Source organism: Trichoderma aggressivum (assembly GCF_033847375.1).
Source record: "Trichoderma aggressivum f. europaeum strain CBS 100526 chromosome Unknown scaffold_073, whole genome shotgun sequence".
NCBI classification, from domain to species: Eukaryota; Fungi; Ascomycota; class Sordariomycetes; order Hypocreales; family Hypocreaceae; genus Trichoderma; species Trichoderma aggressivum.
The window spans coordinates 88,549-106,646 of NW_026946439.1; the positions used below are offsets into that span (position 1 = coordinate 88,549).

An 18,098-nucleotide genomic window follows, 5' to 3' on the forward strand; every position below is an offset into this window, starting at 1 on the left:
CAGAACTGACCCGACCTCATTGTCGCTGACAACTCACAGACAGACTAATTTCAGCCGCAATTATCCTTGTTAGCCCCCTCCGTAAGGGAGGAGGAATTATATGCCGAGCCCAAAGGAGAGAGGCAAAGGGAAATGGAAAACTAAGCCAAAGAACTGACAAGTTGTAAGGGGTTATGGGAAAAAAAAAAAAAAAAAAGAAAGAAACCACATTTTTCGTTTACAGTCGAAAGATGGCATCGAAACAATCCAAGAAGACGAGACCTAAGCAAGAACTTACGAGCTATACTCCCCTAGACTGGAGCCTGATTCAGCCCGAAGGAGCTTTACCCGGCAGTCGATGCATGAGGAACATTTCAGCCCCATGGCCACTTGCTGCTTGCCACTGGAGAACAAGTCTCATGGGCACCCCTTCACAACTGGCACAAAATACGATATACGATCTGGTTGGCGAGCGCCTGTCGGCTGAGGCTTGTGCTGGCCTTAGTCTTGTAGCTAAGCTTAAGTGCGTCTCCACTGCGACATCCGACTTTCAACACTAGGATTCCTCTGTGCTTTGCCTATCTACTGCCGATGCTATCAAGGGAAGCGACCCAAGTACACGGCGAGAGTCTGAGTCACCAGTCCAACATTTGTACGAGTACGTCTGCGCCTAGATGGGGACAATGGCTGCTAGAGGCAACGGGATCGAGAGACGGTATGTCGGTGAATACTCTCCAAGGCCTAGAACTTGACGATGCGAGTGCCGGAATATTGCTGGGGTATATCCACAACCCATTGGGCTGCTTCAAAGGGAGATCATCCGCAACGGTCTGGCCCAACCCTGGTCAACAAGTTACAACCGACTATCGCTGGCATTATGGAGGCTAGAGTGATCCCATGTCTCACATCCTTTAAAACCATCCAACTGTTGCCTCGCACTATCCCTAGAACTGCTCATCCCATCCACATGGTCCTTGCGAGCTGAAAGAATCGACCCCGCTCTCTCTATATTTTCCTTGCGTCTCTAGGCTCCATCGTGGTAGACAATTGTTATTCTTGGTCACCGCGACTTTCTATTGTCACTGGCAAACATGATCCATCAAGGCGGACCTGACCGCCTCATTGGGAAGGGAGCGAGAAGAGTCAGCCACCCACCCTCTTCAACTTGGGTGTCCTTGGCTAAGCAATGCCACATGAAGCCATTTTCCTGGGCTGCATGAATATGAGCAGTAGCTCAAGCCACCGTTGAACCATAGCACATTGGCATAAGGCTTCCTCTGCCCTACTGGGAATACTTGGCGAAATGGGCTGAGGGATTAGTGCCGGCATGGGCCTTGCCATGACTCCAAGCCGTCCCTGTGCTTCACCAATCAAGGCTGGATGGATTGTCGCTTGTTTTTGACCCCTGGACAGGATTGCTTGCTAGCTTGTGATGGCTTCTTCTGAGGCCCAATGGGTGTATGAAAAGTCCGGGGCTACTGCAGGAGTCTTGAAAAAGGAAATTGTTGAGTCTCTCTTTTTGCTGCTGCCTATAAAGACGGCCGTGAACCTACTTCAACTCGAGTTGTTGCCCGGCTATTGCTGTTAAACCCTCTCTTGTCCAAGCAACATTGTGTGTCGTCCACTCAATTTTTTCACGACCATCATCTTTCCCTTCTCCATCATGACTGTTTACTCTGCTCTTCTCTTGGCCGCGGCTGGGCTCGCCGCCGCCGATAAGCTGGCGGCCATGAATCTCGCTGAAGCCATTGGTCGAGGTGTCACCGTCGCCGCTCCTGGTTCATCTACCTCAACCTTTGGTGTTCACTCCCTTTCCGATGGCTGCGGCATTGGAATGACTACCTGTGATTCCAACTGTATGCCCCTGACCGGCATCTGCTGCGGCCTCGGTTTGGGACAATATTGCGACATAGGCTACGCGTGTGAATCTGATGGCTGCTGTCCTGTTGGCAAGGTCTGTACTGGACCTCCCACGGGCTGTGAGGGAGATCGTGATCTTTGCGGCGAGTTTTGTGTGCCCAAGGGTACTTGCTCAAGCGGTGGTGGAGGAGGCAGCGGAGGTGGTGACGGCGGCTGTCCGACCGGATACGAAGCCTGCGACGACGAGTGTATGCCAACTGGTTCAGTATGTTGTCACAATGGCTATCATTGTGATGCTGGACAGACGTGTACGGCCGACTTCAAATGCCGGATCGGTGGAGGAGGAGGAGGCGGCAGCGGAGGAGGCAGTGGCGGCGATGACCAGACCTCTTCCAGAGGAGGATCGAGCGGTTCTCAAACCTCTTACAGTCTCTCACCCAACCCTGAACCCACTGCTACATCTTCAACCGAGTCGAACCCCTTTGGCGGCGATGATGCTACGACTACAACTGAAGACAGCTTTCCTGAGCCTACTCAGCCTCCTGCCACTACCTCTAGCAGCAGCAGCAGCAGCGGTAATGGTGGTAGCAACGGTGGCAACGGCGGCTCCAACGGCGGCTCCAACGGCGGCAACAATGGTGGCAGCGGAGGCAGCAATGGCGGCTCCAACGGCGGTAGCAGTGGCAGCAGCAATGGAGACGACGGAGACAGCAGTGGCAGCAGCAATGGAGACGACGGAGACAGCAGTGGCTCAATCAACGCTCCCAGCATCCTCGTCGGCCTCCTTGCCCTCATCCCCTTTGTTCTATAAACGGGCTTCTTCATCGTGGTGCTCAGGGGCACCATACACGCAGCCATCACCGGCAAATATGAATTGACGTTGGCGATATACGAAAGTGAAGGACATGATCTGGCAACGGTGAATAATGGAATACAACGGTGGTGGAACGAGAAATTGAAATTGAAATGATACCTATTTTTTCTTTTCCCATACACTTGGGAGAAAAATCGAGGGGCTGTGTCGGATTTCGACGCCCCAGAATAGTCATTAGATACATATACGCAATTCTAATGCTTTAATTACCTTCACGTACCTATTCTGTTCCTCTTTCCATGATGTGACATTTTTCAATTTTCAGTAGTCTCTTGCGCACGGAAAGTGGTATTCGCCTATTCATACAAACGTCGTATGTGCCTCTTCCACCACCCCCCTTTTCATCATTGTAGTTTTACAAGCTAAAGGATAAAAGATGCAAAAGCAAATAGTAAAAATAGCAAAAATTGGTTGTATGATGAGAGATTTTTTTACAGGGGAGAGGGGGGGAAAACCAAAACAAGAAAGAAAAAAGAAAGAAAAATCACACACATGCGAACAAAAACGCGCATTAAAACGCCGTGTCTGCCCAAATCTTCGCTTTTCCCTTATACATAGTGCAGTCGTGACGTGGGCCAACAACGCCTTCCATACTCCCCTCCTTCTCTCCCCTCCCCCTTTCACATGTCCAGAAGGTAATCCTGTGGCCCCTATTTGGCCCATGCGTTATGATGATTGTAGAAATTGTTTCGTGCTTTCATTTATATGGCTTGGCGTTGTCTTGTTCCTTACTTCCTTTCGGCAACCTGGTTGAAGCTCTCCAGCACCTTGTCCTTTACACCGCCCTTGTTTTCGTTGGCAAACTCTTCCGAAGGTGTCCCTGTAGCGGTCTCGGCCTCACTACCGGAAGATGATGGGAGGAGTTGCTTGGCCAAGACCTTTGCCTGAGCCTCGCTGACTTTGCCGTAGACATTGAGGCCAGTGGCAATCATGCCGCTGATGTCGCCGACATTTCCAGGAACCACAACAGCCGTGCTCTCCTTGGCAAGCTTGCTGAAGGCCTCGACATACTTCTCCGCCACCGTCAAGCTCATGGCGCCCTGGGCTCCGTGAGAGCCCTTGAGGATGCTTGCAGCCACGGCGTCAATACCTTCGGCAGTGGCCTTGGCCTTGAGCAGGATAGCTTCAGCCTCACCATCTGCTTCGTTGATGCGCTCGGCACGCAAAGCTTCGGAAGCGAGGATGACACTCTGCTTCTTACCCTCGGCAATGTTGATGGCACTCTGTCGCTGACCTTCGGACTCGAGAATCTCAGCACGCTTGGAGCGCTCGGCGGTGACTTGGCGGTGCATGGCCTCCACAACAGCTCCAGGGGCATGGATATCCCGAATCTCATATCGAAGGCAAGTGACACCCCAAGCTTGGGCGGCTTCATTGATTGCGGCGGTAATGTTGGTGTTGAGAGCAGCACGCTCCTTGAGGACGTGATCGAGAGTTAGCTGGCCGATTTCGGATCGCATCGTGGTCTGGGCGAGCTGGGAGATGGCATACTCGGCATCTTCGACGCCGTAGCTGGAAAACACAGTCTTCGTTAGTATGGACTTTTCTCCTGGTAGTTCAGCGGCAAAGGAGCATGCAGCTCACCTGGCCTTGTACGCATCAAACACTCTTGTAAACAAAACACCGTCCAGCTCCAACGTCACATTGTCCGCCGTAATGGCACTCTGACTAGGAATTTCAATTGCCACCTCCTTCAAGCTCTTGACGTATGCAATCCGGTCAATGACGGGCGCCAGGATGGCCAATCCGGGCTCCAGAATGCGGCTGAACTTGCCCATTCGCTCGACGATCCATGCTGTCTGCTGCGGCACAAAGCGCACAATGGTGTTGGCGGGCAGCCGGGGCTTCTGGAAATATGAGGGCAGAGGGCCACCAAAGCTGCCGCTGGTGTTGGAGAAGCTGGTGGGGAGGAGAGTGCGTGAAGACGAAGAGAAGGATAGGTGCGACTGAGGCCGCAGCAGGAGAGCCGTGGTTGTCCTGCCCGCTCGGAGGGCGGCTCTGGGTGGCAATGAGGGCATCGTGAGAAAAATGCAATGCGTTGCTGCGTGTATGCGAGTGCCTGCTTGGGCTAGCCGGTGGCCGAGAGTTGCGGATTGCTCCCTGGTTTGCGTTGGATCTGCAGCTTGTGCTTGAGTGGTAGCGTAACTGTGATGCCAAATTGAGCTGCAGAAAAGCAGGGAGGACAGCAGATGGCCAGGAGAAGAGAAAACAAAAGGAAAAACTTGTGCTGTCGTAGTGTAGATATCTGGCTGTGATTTGTCGTTTCGGGAAATGCTTGCAGGTTGCAGCTTGTTGAAGAGCTTCGCTTGCTCCCCGCCTATACCCGGCATTTACCCATCCAGCCACAGTCCCATGTTATGCACTAACAAGGTTATGCACTAACAATCCGCTGAGCCGCAGCCAGGGTACCTCCGACCAGGTCAGGTACCCCCGAACCATTCCGTCATATCACTCACTTGTCCTTGTCATTGTTCTCCATAACAGTGATTCGGCATACAAAAACTGCCCCGCGCCAGGAATAGCTGCACAGCGCTGCTCCCATATCAAACAAACCCTGCGACAGTTCGACATTGCATCTTCTATTTGCGTCTAAATCCCGCTCGACCAAAGAGAAACAGAACAAACGCTCAGAGACGAGAGAGTCACCCAGTGGTTACTGCGCGCGCAACGACGAGCAGCAAAGCATCACACGCAACCCATCGAGGCGATAAGGAGAGAAAAAGAACAAGGGGAACGCACATAGACCAGGAACCATGTCTGCCAAGGTCCCGCGCAACTTCCGCCTGCTGGAGGAGCTCGAAAAGGGCGAAAAGGGTCTCGGAGCTGAAGCCTGCAGCTACGGCTTGGAAGACGGAGAGGACTTGCTCATGTCCAACTGGAACGGAACCATCCTGGGACCTCCTCATGTAAGGGCCGACTCACTGCATCTGCTTTTGTTTCCCATCAACGCTTGTTGCCATCGTTTTATACATACCTAGGCCTGCAGGGTTCGGCAGTCGTATAAGATGAGAGATGAAACGCTTGATTCCACCCCCTTGACCTTGATTCCTGGGAGGACAATACGCTGGCTGTCCTTCGGTTCTCCATGCATATCAGAAAAAGCTAACCTCCAATACGACTGCAGTCCGCCCACGAAAACCGCATCTACAGCCTCAAAATGCACTGCGGCGAAAAGTACCCCGACGAGCCCCCCTCCATCCAATTCGTCAGCCAGGTCAACCTCCCCTGCGTCAACCCCCAGAACGGCGTCGTCGACCCCAGGCAGCTGCCCTGCCTGGCCCAGTGGAAGCGCGAAAACACCATGGAGATGGTCTTGATTGAGCTGCGAAGGTGGGTTTACATGTTCCTTTTTCCCCCCCATATTCGCCGTCTTGTTGCGGCCGGGCGATGTCCCCTGGCACCTAAGCTATTTTGCACTCTTCCTGACCGCCCAAAACTAACAATGACACTGACAGATATATGGCCGCTCCCGCCAACAAGAAGATCCCCCAACCCCCTGAAGGCTCTACATACTCATAATCACACAAGGTAACGCCGGGGACTGGATAAAGACGGTGAGAGGAGGGGCGTTCGTAGATGGGAAAGGAAACAGGGCAAACAGACAACGCGTGGAACCTCTCTTTCAGCCAACAATACATGGTTCCACACAACCACACACCGTCACTCACGAAGAGTTACGTAGCACGTCTTCTTTTAAGCGCAAAAATCTCATCCACAATTTTTGTTCAAAGTTTTGGAAGCACGAAAATCACATTTCTCATTCCAATCGTCAACTTTCTTCCTCGGATAGTTCAAATTTGTTGCACATGAGCAGACCATAAGTTGACGTTATATGAGCGAGCACATGAAAATCCCGTACTCCACATAGACACCCATCCATTCATTCCATGCCGTCCTCTCAACCTTCCTTCCCGCTTGCTCCAACCATTAATCCAACCAATATTTCTTTTGTTTCGCCCCGCTCTATCCCCTGTCATGCGTAGATAAATAAGAAAGATGGAAAATGAAGAAAATATGAAAAGAAAAGAAAGATGGGAAGAAAACGAAAGAAGATTCCCTCCAATGACGCAGTTTGCTCCGGGTATCAGCTTGCCTGTGTTTGCGGGCAAGATTATGACAACCAACCCAATATATATTTCGACGTAAAAAGAAAAAGTGATAATTAAAAGGTTGCAGCAAATGGTAAAAATTGTGTGGCGTAATAATGAACCGGAAGATACTTTGTTGTAGTTTGCGGTAATTCAAAACAGTTCGTAATCTCGAGAAGCAGAAAGCATAAGCGTATATATGGGAGTGAGAGCGAGGCCGCGAGTAGTTCGTTCAATCGTCATCTCCCCACCACCCCATCTCGGGATCCCTTCGCACGAATCCCACGGCACTAAGACGTGCCGTGTTGAGCACAGCGCGACGCTGCTGTCGTGGTGGTTGGAAGGTATCGTTGGATATCGGACTATCTGGTCGGGGGACATCTTCGCTTCCATCCTCGGAGAGCCTAGTAAGCTTGGACGGAGACATGCACTCGGCTTGCATTTGCTGCCGTGATGATGGTGCTCTGCCCTTGAGCTTGGATGTGCGCTTATCATCTGGATAATCCCACGAAATGGCGTGAATGCCTGACGACATAGCCGCCTCGTCAAGGGCCTGGCCGTCGCCTCCGGACTGACTCCATTGACCACTAGCGTGCTTGCTTTGATCAAGGTACACGAGGACATCCTGCTGTTCGCTATACTCGTCTGGGCCACGAATAGAAGAGACGAAAGATGCCCTTTCGGATCCAGTGTCTGCAGTCAAACGAGAAGGTGCTCGGTAGGGCTCATCCTCTCCAAATTGGTGCTCCGTAATGGGTGCACTCAGCATCGAACTCGCACCCGACTGTCGTTGTTTTGATCCATGGGATGGCGGCGCGGGGAAGTCAAAGTCGAGCATCGAGTCCGTCACCATTACCTGAGATGGGCTTGAGACGTGTCTTCTGCCTGGACGGCTATTCGGCTGGGATTTGCCGGCGGAACCAAGCTGTGACTTTTCACGCATTGCCTGGGTTTTCTTGCGGAGTGCTGAAATCAGCATCTCCTCTTGACGAGTAAGTGCCATGATGCGGCCTTGCCCATTGGAGTCGTCGATGGATGACCGAGCGGATCGTAAGTAAAAGTTGACAGAGGATGGACTCAGTGGTGGCGTTGGTTCATGATCAGGGTGGTCTGATGATGTTGCTGCAGATTCCCGGCGCAACGAGGGTCCGGAACCGCTAGTTAGCGCTGCCAATGCCTTTTGACGATCTAGTTCCGCTTGAGATGGACGACGAGCTGGCAAAACTGTCGTGGGAACGGAGTCTTCTGCGCCGTAGCCGATCTGACCCGTCATCCCTGACCGTGTCGAGTTCGTAGATCCAACTGAGGGTTTGGGAGAGGAAGCGCGGGAGCCATCTCTGAAGGGCGGGTTCAGCCGAGAAGGAGATGGCGACAGTCGCTTTCGCTCGGCGCTAGGAATAGCGATGTAGGTGTTGGATGGCGCGAAGCTTGCCTTCTTATTCTGCACCCCACCTGGCTCATGTCCCGAAACCTGTCGTGATCGCGACGGTCTCTGTTGGCTGTGACTTGGTGGTTCAGGTAACGGTCGCGTAGGAAGAGGGACATGGTCTCTAGTCGAGGACTTTTCATCATCCTCGTCCTCTTCCGAGTCGGATGACAAAAGCAGCACGCTTTTATCATGAAAGTCAGCTTCCTGGATGAGGCCACTGTCGGTCTGCCTGGAAGCCCTGGAAGTTCGAGTATGCCTGCTCGAAACACTTCTGGCTCCATCGCCTCCTGGAGACGACGAGTATTCCGAATGGGACAGTCTTTTCGACTCGTGTGATTCGTTGAGAGGTTTGTGAAGCCAATCGAGATTCTGTCGTACTTGCGGCTCCCGCCATTCAGATTCACCCTGGCCGCGACCGTCTGTTTGGTCTTTCTTGTAGACAGGGCTGCCCATGACATCGGGTTCATCATCCACAGCGTGTCGGAAGGTCATCTGTTCATAGTGGTCATACAACGTGGAAAGCCCGTTGTCTGACAGTTGTGTCGTCATTCGGCGGGCCTCTCCAGCATTTGATGGCGAGGAATCAGGCACATAAGACCTGAAGCTGTCCTTTGTTCGTCGTTTGAACATGCCGCGTAGGTCGCTCTGCCGATGGGACACAGTGGAATATGGAGATGACACCGTCGGGGTTTTGATCGAATTGTTAGATGCACTGGGGTTGAAATTGTCCGACTCTTTTCTTGACAATCGGGGAGACGGTCCTATTGCAGTAAAGTCGAGTTTGGGGGGCTTCTTTCTTAACTTGGACGATTCGTCGGCAGCATGCGGGTTTGATGAAAAGGCAGTATTCATGAGCGGGATCGATGCTTGCCGTGAAAGAGAACGAGAATGCTTTGATTTGTCGTGCCAAGATTTGATGGTAGAAGACGACTGGGCTTTCTTGAGAGTTCCGGACGAATTCTTTCCTCCAAAATTCATGCTTTCGGTAAGGGCACTCAGCCTCAGGTTCGAAGGGGACGGTCCGCGCTCTTTTCTCCGATCACCATCAGTTTTTGTCATCCTTGTTTGGCGCAGGTTCAAATCCAGATCGCTTAGGGTCTTGTCTTCGTACATACCAACACTCACGGTTGGCGGCGGGGCGTCATGAATTGAAGAAGTGTCGAAGCTGAGCGGCGTTGAACCCAAGATTTTATGAGCTTTACTCATAGGCATCGCCGGTATTGGCTGCTGCTGGGGCTCCTGCGGCTTCTTACGTGCCGGCCGAGAAAAGTTGAACTTCCTCATCCTGTAAGATTTCCCCCAAGGCGCCTTGGTAAGGAAAAAAAAGCAAAAAGAAAAAAAAAAAAAAAGTTCCGTCCCAACCCTGGTAATCGAAACACTATTACTCCGTCATCTGACAAAACGTTTTAAATGATGTATGCAAGAGCCGAATTAAGTCTGTGCAGCTGTATTCTAAATCCCAGGGATTCCAAGAATTCGGTTGAAACGTCGAGAGTGTGAGGTGGTTACGTCGGTGACTTCGCAATCGCAGAAAAAGGAAATCTGGTGGTGGTTTTGTCGTTCGCGAATTCCGCTTGCCAGTGGGACCCTGGTCTACCTTGATCGCGGATTGTCGCCTCGCTTTGGTCGTGATGGAAACCGCAAAGCGAAGAAGCAAACACGACGACGCCGCAGAGCACCCGATTTCTCTGGCTGGGAGGCGCGTGGTAATGGCGGGGAAAGATGCAAGTTTGTAACAGAGACAGGCAAGATCGGGAATGGGGGCTCTCGTGTAAATGAACAAAAGCTGCGGGTACCGTCTGGGATGTGGTGAAGCGAGGTCTAGTGTTCTGCCATGCTGAATTAGACCACTGCAGAATCCGCAGCCAGTCTCCACAGTCTAATTACCTGGAGCAATATAGCCAATGCGACCAGCCGATCAGAATGACCAGGGAGAGCAAGATGCGAGGATAAGGCCGTGGGCAATTGTCAAGCCAGCCTAGCCTGGCCGTGCGTGCGTGCGTGCGTGTGTCGTTTTGTATTTGTAGGTACGTGCTCTGGATAGTACGGTATGATGGAGCAAAGAGAAGCGGTCCAGGAAACGATGTGATTGTGGGCAAAAGGTTGAAGCCGGCGGCCGACAGCGAGCCTGTCCCTTGTCCTCCTCTTGCGGTTCCCTTGGTCGCAATGGGAAGAACAAGCGAGAGATGCAGGCCTGGCTGAATCACGAGGGGAGGGAAATGGCGCCGCCGTCAACAACAAGATGGGAGTCTCAGACGATGTCGACAACCTTGCAGGGCCTGGCGCCGGATCACCGACTTGGATGCAACACCATCGTCTCCTCAAAGGCAAGGGTTCGTCGAGCTACCGCCTCCCGCTGCAGGCTCGAAGGCAATTGACCGGCAGTAATGGTGATACCACCTGCACCAACATGCAAGTACTTTGTATCACAACCACATCCGCGGTGCTGGACTCCGTACTACTGGAGTAGCGTGTGCTTGTCGGGTCGGTGCTAAGAGCGCGTTGCTTGTACTCGTAAGAACTTCTGGGACATGGCCCATTTAGCCTGCCGGCGCACACCTGAATCCCACTCGTCGGGAGCAACAGCTCCTCTCCTTGGAGCAGCACGGGCTTGTGCATTCCATCAATGCTTCGCGTCGGTACTCGTACTTGGCAACCTCTCGAATCATCTCGGACTGAGGCCTTGTTGGAGTGACGCTAGCCACGATCTCCACGGTAGACCCATGCAGTCTCTGTCTCCCTGTCACCACCTGGTCCGGGCACGATAGGCTTGCAGACTTTCCTGTACGAGTACGCGATTTGGGGCGAGAAGCAATCAAAGCAAGCACGCAATGGGCTTGAAGGCGTGAAATCGGCTCGTTGCATCACACCGTGTCTGAGCTTGTTTGGCCCATCCCGTCTGCGTCTTGCCCTCGGCCCGCCGACTGTGCGCACGATGGCATCCAAAGCCGATTTGAGTCGGTGTCGCCTGCTGACCAGGCATTGGCTGTCTAATTTCCGCGGGGGCCCGTCTTTGGGGGCTTCTCAGCCTTTCTGCAGTGCGATGCAACACATGGCTGGCAGTGTGATGACTCTCGGTTGGTGGCAACGAGCGAAGCAGCGCAGAAATGGGAAATGAGGAGTCAAGTCAAGACCAGCAGCAAGCAGGGGTTCCCCTTCTTAGGCCCGTCCTGGGTGCCTGAGGTCGGCGGACATCCCCTGCACGGGCCGTTGGTGGTCAGGTAGGGGCTGCTTTCAGGGCCTTGGCGCGCCGGAAAGCCCAGACGAACCACTGAAGCCGCTGGAGGATGCCCAAAGTTTGGTCGAGGTGATCAATCAGCAATCCATCCATTCCACCTCAGTCAAATGACCTCCATGTGCTTGAATCTCGCAACCATGCATTGGAACCTCACCGCTGCATCAGGAGTTCACACGATGATTGCCCGACTAGTATATCTGTATCGGATACCCGCAGTACCTTATCCGCTACACAAGATGCAAGAGGAGGGATACCGCTCCTGGATCAGCTGTTGCGGAGTTGTCCGATATCGATTCGGCTTCTCCTTGTATGGGCACATACCGCCGCCAGTTTAGATGTATTCCGTACGGAGATGCACTTGGGGATTCCTGCAGCGATTACGCCATTTGATTCACACGAGAAAAGCAACTGAGACATCTCACAGCAAGCGTCCTTCATCCTCCTCCTGCTTCTGCAGGGACATCGAAATCCTACAGGCTTGTCCCTCGCACGCTGGCCTTGAGTCTGGGGCGCCCACGTGTCTCTCCCCATCTGCGTTAGCTATCCCGCTGGCAGTGCGAATGGAGCATCAGCTCGTGCCTCAGCGTCTCATTGGGTCCGTCCGTGTCTTTAATGCCCGTCCGTCAATTGCCGCATCGGCAGTTCCATCAATCTCACCAGCAGAAAAGTTGGTGTGTTGTCGCGGCTGTGATATATTCACATCGTGCCTGAAGGCCAAATTGCTCGAACCACGCAAGTTCCCCTACTTGAGAAGTTGATATAATTTCGCCCGATGAGATTAACGACGGCCGCCGGGATGTGTCGAACTATTAATTTGCCATACTTTTGCCTGTTGGCGAGATATGACGACCTCCTTGCAAATACGAGGCAGAAATGCCTGCGTATGTGTACCTACCCAGGGTTCAATACAGGGAGCATTCGATAAATGTCAATTATATGCAGGGAAACTACACGCTTGATCCTCACAGGGCAAGGGAAGACGGCAGATCGCCAGTCCTCTTGTAGACCAACTCCCCGGCCAAATAAATGACCAAATTCATCGACCAGGTGCCAAGCTGCCTAAGTGATGACATCGTCAGCGCTTGCTAGCAGTCATGATAAGCTCTGCTGATGGCAAATATGGCATCATCAGGTGTTGAGGCTGTACATATGTTTGCACTTACAGCTTGAATGCTGTCTGGTTTCATCCCGCAAATCTCAGCCCGCTATAATCTATTTGTCCGCCGTCAACCCCGTTTCCTCTGCCGTTTGATTGAAACTAGAAACATTCATTGTTTTGTACTAGCATTCTACACCTCGAGCCCTCCAATTTTAAAATCCGGTGACATCGCCCTCAAGGGAAGAACGGGTGGTGTGGTTCACTCCACGTCTCAGAAAATCGCGTCAATCCCTTGTGTTGAAATGAATATCCGCAACGAAAGTAAACCAATCTTCTCGCCAACTGGCCATGCAGAATATTCCTTACCAACGCTACCGTCCATCTTCAACGTCATTTTCTATTTCCTTGCCCGTTCGCGCGCGTGATTCGTCACTTATCCATGTCCATATAATTACGGCTCAATGCGGAGCCCGCTGACTTGCCGGAATGGGATCGATCTCTTGCTGCACGTACCTTTGACTGGTCCGTTCACCACATATACAGCTTTGTTTGTTTATTCCCTTTTTTTCTTCTATCGGGCTCGCCTTATTTCTCTTCCTGACTCGTTACTTGTACGAATCCGGAGGTGGGCGCTGGCTGAGACGATCCTTGGACAACTCATCAGCCGTGTGCCATGTGTTCAAAGTGATCAGTGTGGCCTCAGGTCTCAGTCAGCCACAGCCTAGCCCCTCGAGCTCATTTCAAATTTCCAGTAGCCTGATGTCTTGAGGGAAACCAGAATACGGAGTGCAGGGCTATTTATTATGTGAATGACTCGATCCCAGGGTGGAGGCCGCTACGGTGGGAATTGATCCATTGATTGTGTCTTCGCCACAAGCCGAGGTGTCTCGACTCATTAGTTCTGCATTTGACAGCTGCTCCATGCCGGGATATGTGAAAAAGATGGGAAATAATAAAACATTTATTGACAAATGGCACTATCATATTTGCAATTTCAAGCTCTGCTGGGCATACTAAGCTACATTGCTATTGACTGTGTACATACTTGCATGAATACCTACTAATCTCAGGACTCTTTTCCTGCTGCGCATGACATCAACAAAGCTCCAAAAATCGGGCTCGATGTTACCTCGTCCTAACGTTACCTCCGAATATTTGCTGAGAAACTGGCAAGTCCGCTGTTGTAGTTTATATAGGATATCATGTTATCGTGACGCATCACAATGCTAGAAAAGAGGGCCACCAGTCCTGATCTTTCCCAATGCCTAGTCTATAACGAAACCACCATTCTTGAGACTTGGGAGCAGATTCAACAGCCTCTTGGATCCTTCGCGTTCGAAACTTGACCTTGACTCCTCGCCCATTCATGCCGTCGAGCGTACCCCGGGCAAACTGCCGCCACCACTCGAGGACTTCCACATGCTGACGAGCTGTAGCGATGAATATGACTTCCTCGGCATCAAATAAGACATTGCCATCGCCTTGCAGCTTTCGCCACGTCTCCAAGACATGGACATGCCCCCAACGGCTAGCTGTAAAGGCCACACCACCGCTGTACCCCATTTGAATGCCAGAAGCATGCCACCATCGTAGCACATCTGCTTGGCCATTCGTGGCAGCCCATAAGAGCGACCTGCCAGTCTTTAAGACGATATTGTGGTCCAGGGCAGCAGCGTCGCGCCACCATTCAAGGACCAAGATGAGGCCGTTACCGCTCGCCTGTTCCAGTGAGACTTTGGTGTATAACAACGGTAACCCCGATTGCTTCCACCACTGCAAAATATGCACGTGGCCATTCTTACATGCGCCATCTATCGCCTCGGTATCATAGACATGGCGATTTTGGAAGTGAGGACTGTTTTTCCAGTAATCCAAGACTTTGACCTGAGGATAATATGCAGACGCTTTGGTTGGAAGAAAGGCCCCATCGAATGCCTTGAACAACTGGGGGTGGTTGCTTTCCAGATAAGTGAGCACCTTGACTAAAGCAAATCGTGTGATGAGTTTCACGACCAGCACTGGCAAAATCTGGAAATCTGCTGGTGCTTGTGATAGCTTCTGGCAAATAGCAGTGATGTTGCATGCGAGGACCGCCCGTTCAAGCTCATGTGAGTAGATGAGCAAAGGATCGCTCAGATCTTCGACTCGCATGTTCCATTCTGTTGGAACGGGCAGACTGGTATTGATGCCCAATGCAGCAGCCAGCTCCCAATCCCCTGTGAACTTCAACACTTTGCTCCATAACTCAAATGGTAGGCCCGGCAAAGTCATTGCATGAAGTTCGGACGTGGCAGCGGTTCTCCCTGTCGCCTCGCCATCGCGGCCAAGATTTAACAGATCGGCTTGATTTTGAATAAGATCAAGCAAGTCTCTGAATCCACTCCAGTTCGTTGCTTGCTGCGGATGCGCTGCATCTTCATAGTGCCACAGTATGGGCTGCATCACACGGATACAGGGCCATTCTCTCTGAACTTCACCCAGTTGCTGTTGGACTATAGGACTTAGCCATGCGCTGTCATCCATTCCGGGTACCATGATGCACCCTTTCTGGGCCTCGTTCCAGCTTCTCAGGAGGTCATCAAGAAAAGTGTCGCCTCCACCCGCCAATAAGGTTTCAATTTTTCTGATATCTAGCGGCACACAAACCAAGAGGTCGGCCCATTCAACTAGGTCATGTATATTTAGGCCCGTGTGTTTAGAAGATACGTCTTCCGGGCCGACTGGTTCTTGGGCCATGGGCGAATTTTGGATGGTAATAATGAGCTGATTCAGCCTTGGTGATGGATCATCGACCACCGCCCTCATCTCTATACGACGATCTTTGGAAAGCCGCACCACGAGCGGTTGGGCCCAAGACGAATGCCGCGTGCCCGTGGCAGTGATTAGCAGCCGCAGCGGGCGACTATTCAGAGACTCTTCGCGCAGAGAAAAGCAAGCCATCATGTCAGTTGCACTGGGCCGCTGGGGCTGTTGAGATTTAGACTGCATGGTGAAAGAGAGGTTATGACGACACACTATGCTTCGTATGACGAAGACCGCAAATAGATATCGCGTATACTCTTGTGCAGTCCTTTAAATGGCAATCAATGTTTGAATTGTCAAATCCAAGGCCAGCGTCGATGAATTGGCCTATAATTGAACTCTTGATGGATTCAGTTCGGTGTCGTCATGGAGCTTTTGCCGAACATCTCAGGGCATGCTTGAAGCGCAGCTTTCATCTCATGTATCTCATCGGGTTGCCGTCGTCTACAGAGTCGAGATTCGCAAGATGAGGAAGATCTTGTATATAAAATAGAAAATAGGGGAAACACCAATTGTTACATCGCCCGGCCTCCGTAGCCCCGGCGAGAATGTTTCCGATTCTCGCGGTTCAAAGGAAGCTGCTTCTTATCGTCAATGTAACTGTGCGGTTAATGTACGAAGTACTAAGGTATGTGATAGGCTCAAGCTCCGCACTCAACATAAGCTCTATAGTGGTGCTCGGCAATTCGTACAGTGCAAAAGAGGCGTAACCGGCTGTCACATGACCGCCCAAGCGTCAAGACTCATGCTTTAACATGTACTTGGTACGTGCAAACTTTCATCGTAAAAAAAATTACAAATTACCAAAGAGTCATGCCGATTCCAGCGTCAAACAACTTGTAACTGCGCGTTCAGCCATCGCCAGCGAGCAACTTTTGCTTCCTCTTTCACCTCTTTCAAATCGAGCTTCGACACTTGCGTCTTTGCTTCCTCTGCACACCACCCAATCCTGCTCGCCCCCACTCTTTTTTTTTCTCTCTTCTTACTTTTCTTCTCTCTCCGGCAGAAGGGACTTCTGCTACCCTCTTTAACGATGTTGGACCAAATGGCAAACGAGATCAAGCTCATCTCTGGGAGCTCCCACCCGGAGCTGAGTGCTCTGGTGGCTAGTCGGTATGTCTCGCCAGATGGTCGTTGAACGAGATATGAGACAAATAGCGCCAGACGTCACTTGACTGACTCTGCGGCAGACTTGGCATCAATATCGCCAACACCATGAGCCTCAACTACTCTAACCAAGAGACGAGTGTTTCCATTGGAGAGTCCGTGAGAGATGAAGACGTCTTCATCCTTCAGTCGACAGCGCCGGGTGACGTCAACGATGGTCTCATGGAGCTGCTCATCATGATCCACGCTTGCCGCACTGCGTCTGCTAGACGTATCACGGCCGTCATTCCTAATTACCCCTACGCTCGCCAGGACAAGAAGGACAAGTCCCGTGCACCCATTAGTGCCAGACTGATTGCAAACATGCTGCAGGTGTCCGGCTGCGTGCGTTAAGCCAACCTCTTTTTTGATCCAGATCAAGAAGCTAACATGCGGTAGAACCATATCATCACTATGGACCTGCATGCCTCACAGATCCAGGGGTTCTTCAATGTGCCTGTAGATAACCTGTATGCGGAGCCATCCGTCCTGCGGTGGATCAGCGAGAACCTGGACGTTGAGAACTGCGTCATCGTCTCTCCAGATGCTGGCGGTGCGAAGCGCGCCACCTCGCTTGCAGACCGTCTCAACACCGGATTTGCTCTGATTCACAAGGAGCGCCCGCGACCTAATGTTGTCGGCCGCATGGTTCTTGTGGGTGATGTTCAAGACAAGGTGGCTATCCTTGTGGATGACATGGCCGACACCTGTGGAACTGTAAGTGATGATACCTACTTCCCGATTGCGTAAACATACCATTAATAGCCTTCGATAGCTGGCCAAGGCGGCGGAAACCCTCAACAGCCACGGCGCTCGCCAAGTCTTTGCTATTGTCACTCATGGCATCCTCAGCGGCACCGCCATTGACACCATTAACAACTCCCATCTATCTGGCCTTGTTGTCACCAACAGTAAGTGACTTCTCATGAAAATGGACCCTGTTTTGATGAACATATCACTAACATGTAACTAGCCGTTCCCCGTAGGTTTCATCAAATTCCCCCATGCAAGTACCCAGAGTCTAACCATGTTAATGTTAGTTGGCGATAAAACCGAGCGCTGCCCTAAGCTCAAGGTCATCGATGTGTCTGGCACACTTGCTGAGGTATGCTCATCTCTGCTGGATAGTCTTTGGATTCTAGACACTGACTTCTCTTAGGCTATTCGACGAACCCACAATGGCGAATCAGTGTCATACCTTTTCACCAATGTTCCCGTCTAGACGACTTGATGGGTTGTTATTCTGTTTGGTTAAACTCCTTAGTATGTGAAGACATATTCTCAGATTCTACGGGCTCTGCTAATGCTTTCCGAAGCTGTTTGTTTTGGATGGCGACAATTAGATACTCGACCAGCCAATGTTTGGGATAATTAGGTGCACCGAATTTCTTTTTTGAGAAAGATTTTCTTTGAGATGTCAAGGATGGTTAGATTGATCTCCATATGGGTATTGGAAAACACGATCCTAGCTATTCAGGGTACTACCAGAAGCTTCGTCATTACTTGAACTGCTGGCGCTATTCGCAGAGCCGGTTCTGCCTCCAAAGCCGGAGAAAGTATCAATGCTGCAACTACTAGGTGCT

The 18,098-nt window shown here is 51.6% G+C and overlaps 6 protein-coding genes across 6 annotated transcripts; 3 read left to right on the top strand and 3 right to left on the bottom strand.

Moving 5' to 3' along the window:
• Positions 1 to 1,642: 1,642 nt before the first annotated feature.
• Positions 1,643 to 2,650, top strand: Triagg1_10434 (uncharacterized protein; the record flags this gene model as incomplete). The annotated part of the gene is made up of 1 exon (XM_062894505.1): positions 1,643 to 2,650. One exon carries the CDS (start codon positions 1,643 to 1,645, stop codon positions 2,648 to 2,650), a length of 1,008 nt encoding a protein of 335 aa, XP_062750628.1.
• A 791-nt stretch (positions 2,651 to 3,441) lies between these two features.
• Triagg1_10435 (uncharacterized protein) lies at positions 3,442 to 4,731 on the bottom strand (the record flags this gene model as incomplete). Its single annotated transcript, XM_062894506.1, has 2 exons — positions 3,442 to 4,225; positions 4,298 to 4,731. 2 exons carry the CDS (start codon positions 4,729 to 4,731, stop codon positions 3,442 to 3,444), a joined length of 1,218 nt encoding a protein of 405 aa, XP_062750629.1.
• Positions 4,732 to 5,466: 735 nt separating this feature from the next.
• On the top strand, positions 5,467 to 6,232 carry Triagg1_10436 (uncharacterized protein; the record flags this gene model as incomplete). The annotated part of the gene is made up of 3 exons (XM_062894507.1): positions 5,467 to 5,619; positions 5,838 to 6,043; positions 6,169 to 6,232. 3 exons carry the CDS (start codon positions 5,467 to 5,469, stop codon positions 6,230 to 6,232), a joined length of 423 nt encoding a protein of 140 aa, XP_062750630.1.
• An 801-nt stretch (positions 6,233 to 7,033) lies between these two features.
• On the bottom strand, positions 7,034 to 9,514 carry Triagg1_10437 (uncharacterized protein; the record flags this gene model as incomplete). Its single annotated transcript, XM_062894509.1, has 1 exon — positions 7,034 to 9,514. The coding sequence occupies one exon, from the start codon at positions 9,512 to 9,514 to the stop codon at positions 7,034 to 7,036; it is 2,481 nt and encodes an 826-aa protein (XP_062750631.1).
• A 4,271-nt stretch (positions 9,515 to 13,785) lies between these two features.
• Positions 13,786 to 15,555, bottom strand: Triagg1_10438 (uncharacterized protein; the record flags this gene model as incomplete). The annotated part of the gene is made up of 1 exon (XM_062894510.1): positions 13,786 to 15,555. One exon carries the CDS (start codon positions 15,553 to 15,555, stop codon positions 13,786 to 13,788), a length of 1,770 nt encoding a protein of 589 aa, XP_062750632.1.
• An 859-nt stretch (positions 15,556 to 16,414) lies between these two features.
• On the top strand, positions 16,415 to 17,737 carry Triagg1_10439 (uncharacterized protein; the record flags this gene model as incomplete). The annotated part of the gene is made up of 7 exons (XM_062894511.1): positions 16,415 to 16,482; positions 16,560 to 16,860; positions 16,915 to 17,232; positions 17,291 to 17,426; positions 17,489 to 17,497; positions 17,556 to 17,620; positions 17,675 to 17,737. The coding sequence occupies 7 exons, from the start codon at positions 16,415 to 16,417 to the stop codon at positions 17,735 to 17,737; spliced, it is 960 nt and encodes a 319-aa protein (XP_062750633.1).
• Between the last annotated feature and the right edge of the window lie 361 nt (positions 17,738 to 18,098).